At 35.6% G+C, this 2,546-nt stretch overlaps 1 protein-coding gene across 1 annotated transcript; it reads left to right on the top strand.

Annotated features, from left to right (window-relative positions):
* Positions 1-2,546, top strand: LOC142175156 (protein FAR1-RELATED SEQUENCE 5-like). Its single transcript, XM_075241734.1, has 5 exons — positions 1-37; positions 312-414; positions 563-1,113; positions 1,288-1,898; positions 2,103-2,546. The coding sequence occupies exons 1-5, from the start codon at positions 1-3 to the stop codon at positions 2,544-2,546; spliced, it is 1,746 nt and encodes a 581-aa protein (XP_075097835.1).

The following is a 2,546-nucleotide window of genomic DNA, read 5'->3' on the forward strand; positions in this document are numbered from 1 at the left end:
ATGGAATTGGCAATCAACAATGAAAGCACCAGTGCAGGTATGTTTGATTCGACATTGCAGAGAGTTATGGTGTTACTATGTTATCTACAATATTATTACAATTACCTACAATTAAACTACAAAGCTCACATAGTACTGAAAAGGATAAAGCAATGTTGCTTTCAAAATTATCTACATAGAAACTACATTTATGAATTTATTGTTTGCAGGTTCGTCTGGATCCCTAAACTTACTTGAATTTCCATCCTCACCAGCTATAGAGGAATATTAAAGTGAAATAATAACTGAATCTACGCAAACATATATTGAAGAAGGACAAGTTTATCAGGACAAGCAAACAGTAGCTGCTGCAATGAAGAATTATTCAGTGATGCACAAGTTCCAGTTCAGAGTAAAAAGATCTAGTCATAGAAGGTATGTAGTTATTTGTGGATAATATATCAGCAAAATCAGTGTATGATTGAAGATAGGTGGGTTTTATAAATTGTAGTTAAATTGTAGTCAGTTTGTAGTTAATTGTAGTTTTTCATAAATTTGTGTAAATATTGTATTTCTTTTGTAGCTACTGGCTTATATATGTTGCTGAAAGCTGTAAATGGCATTTCAAGGCAACGTTAATTAATGATTCGACAATGCTCAAGATAAGAAGTTTCAGCCGACAACACACATGCTGCCTAATGGACGAAACATTCATACAGCGCAAACGTACTGCAGCAGTACTTGGTAGCATGGTCGTTCCAAAGTATTGTGATCCTAAGACTGTTTTCACACCAAAGGACATACAAACTGACATGTTATCCGAACATGGACTGAACCTAAGCTATATGCAAGCATGGCGAACAAAGGAAAAAGCTTTACAGTTTTTGAGAGGGAATCCGTGTGACTCCTACAACAAATTACCCAAATATTTTTATATTCTTGAGAAGAATTATCCTTGTTATGTTGTTAAATTGAAGAAGGCAGTAGATGATTGCTTTTTATACGCATTTGTTGCTCTTTGTACATCAATAAATGGTTGGCAATATTGTAGGCCGGTAGTAGTGGTTGATGGGACATTCTTAAAGTCAGCCTACAGGGGGGTTATGCTGACAGCAAGCACCATGGATGCAGCAGGTAAATAATGGAATAATTTTGTACTTATTTTGTAGACAGTCTTTAAAATGCAGTTAAATTGTAGTTATGTTGTAGTTATTTTGTAGTTATATAAAAGAATGTAGTTAACTTGTCTATATTCTCAATATATATTGTAGTTGTTATTTAATCATATTTTATGTCTAAAAAATGTAGGTACTATTTTGCCCTTGGCATATGCTGTGATTGATTCTGAAAACGACGCGTCTTGGAAGTGGTTCTTTGAGCAATTCAAGGAGGCATATGGTGAAAGACCTTCAATGTGTGTTGTTTCAGATAGGCATGAGAGTATACTGAAGGCAACATCAGTTGTCTATCCGGGCATGGCACACTACTCTTGCATGTGGCATATATGGACAAATATAAGGTCAAAATTCAAGAAGGGACATCTACAATTACATGAATTGTACTTTGCTACAACACGGTCATACACTCTGGATGAATTTAATGAAAGGATGTTGAAGATTGAAGAGGTAGACCTGCGTGTAAAGTCTTACCAATATGATATTGGCTATCATAGATGGTCAAGAGTACATGCAACGGTGAATAGAACTTTTACTATGACGTCAAACATTGCCGAGTCGTTGAATGTTGTAACAAAAGATGCAAGAGAGCTGCCAATATTTGATATATTTGAGTATATGAGGACTCTTCTTGAACGTTGGACAAAAGAAAAGTTATCGAAGGCAAAGGGTACTTTCACATACCTTGGTCACAAATACAACAAAGAATTGGAAGACAACAGTACATTATCTCAGAAACTAAGGGTAAGATATTTTTTTTGGTGCAGGAGAATCAAAAAAAGTACTAGCTGCAGTGTTTTCAGATTGTAGTTAAACTGTAGTCAAGTTGTCGGTAATAATAGTTTGTAGATGACCTGTAATATATTTGTTGTTGATTTGTAGGTAAATTGTTGATAATCCATTTTAATGATTGATGTATTATTATTTCTGTTTGGTCTTCAATTGTAGGTGAGGGCTTCAACATATCATATACATATTGTGTTAGATGGTGTGAAGCGGTACATTGTGTGTCTAGAAAACAAGAAATGTAGCTGTGGACAATTCCAACTTGATGAACTTCCATGTGCGCATGCTTTGGCAGCATTAAGGCATAGGAATGAAACATACAAAAACTATTGCTCTCCGTATTACACAAGGAAGAGTCTTCTGCTTACCTATGAAATGCCAGTAAATCCACTTCCTGATGAAGGCAAATGGGATGTGCCACAACATATTTTGGATGAGGTAGTAAAGCCACCGGCGGGAGATAAAAGGCAGCCAGGGAGACCTCACAAGGAAAGATATAAAACATTTGATGAAATAAAGTCAAAGAAATACAAGGTGTCATGTGGCAATTGTGGAGGTGCAAGGCATAACAAAAGAACTTGCAAGAATGCACCGAAAAAGAAATGA

Source organism: Nicotiana tabacum, chromosome 21, assembly GCF_000715075.1.
Source record: "Nicotiana tabacum cultivar K326 chromosome 21, ASM71507v2, whole genome shotgun sequence".
NCBI lineage: Eukaryota > Viridiplantae > Streptophyta > Magnoliopsida > Solanales > Solanaceae > Nicotiana > Nicotiana tabacum.

What these genes read in the sequence shown, in the direction of transcription:
- LOC142175156 (XM_075241734.1), top strand. Translation starts at nt 1, where the DNA reads ATGGAATTGGCAATCAACAATGAAAGCACCAGTGCAG. An exon ending in AAGCACCATGGATGCAGCAG is followed by an intron (nt 1,114 to 1,287) that starts GTAAATAATGGA and finishes TAAAAAATGTAG; the next exon opens with GTACTATTTTGCCCTTGGCA. An exon ending in CATTATCTCAGAAACTAAGG is followed by an intron (nt 1,899 to 2,102) that starts GTAAGATATTTT and finishes CTTCAATTGTAG; the next exon opens with GTGAGGGCTTCAACATATCA.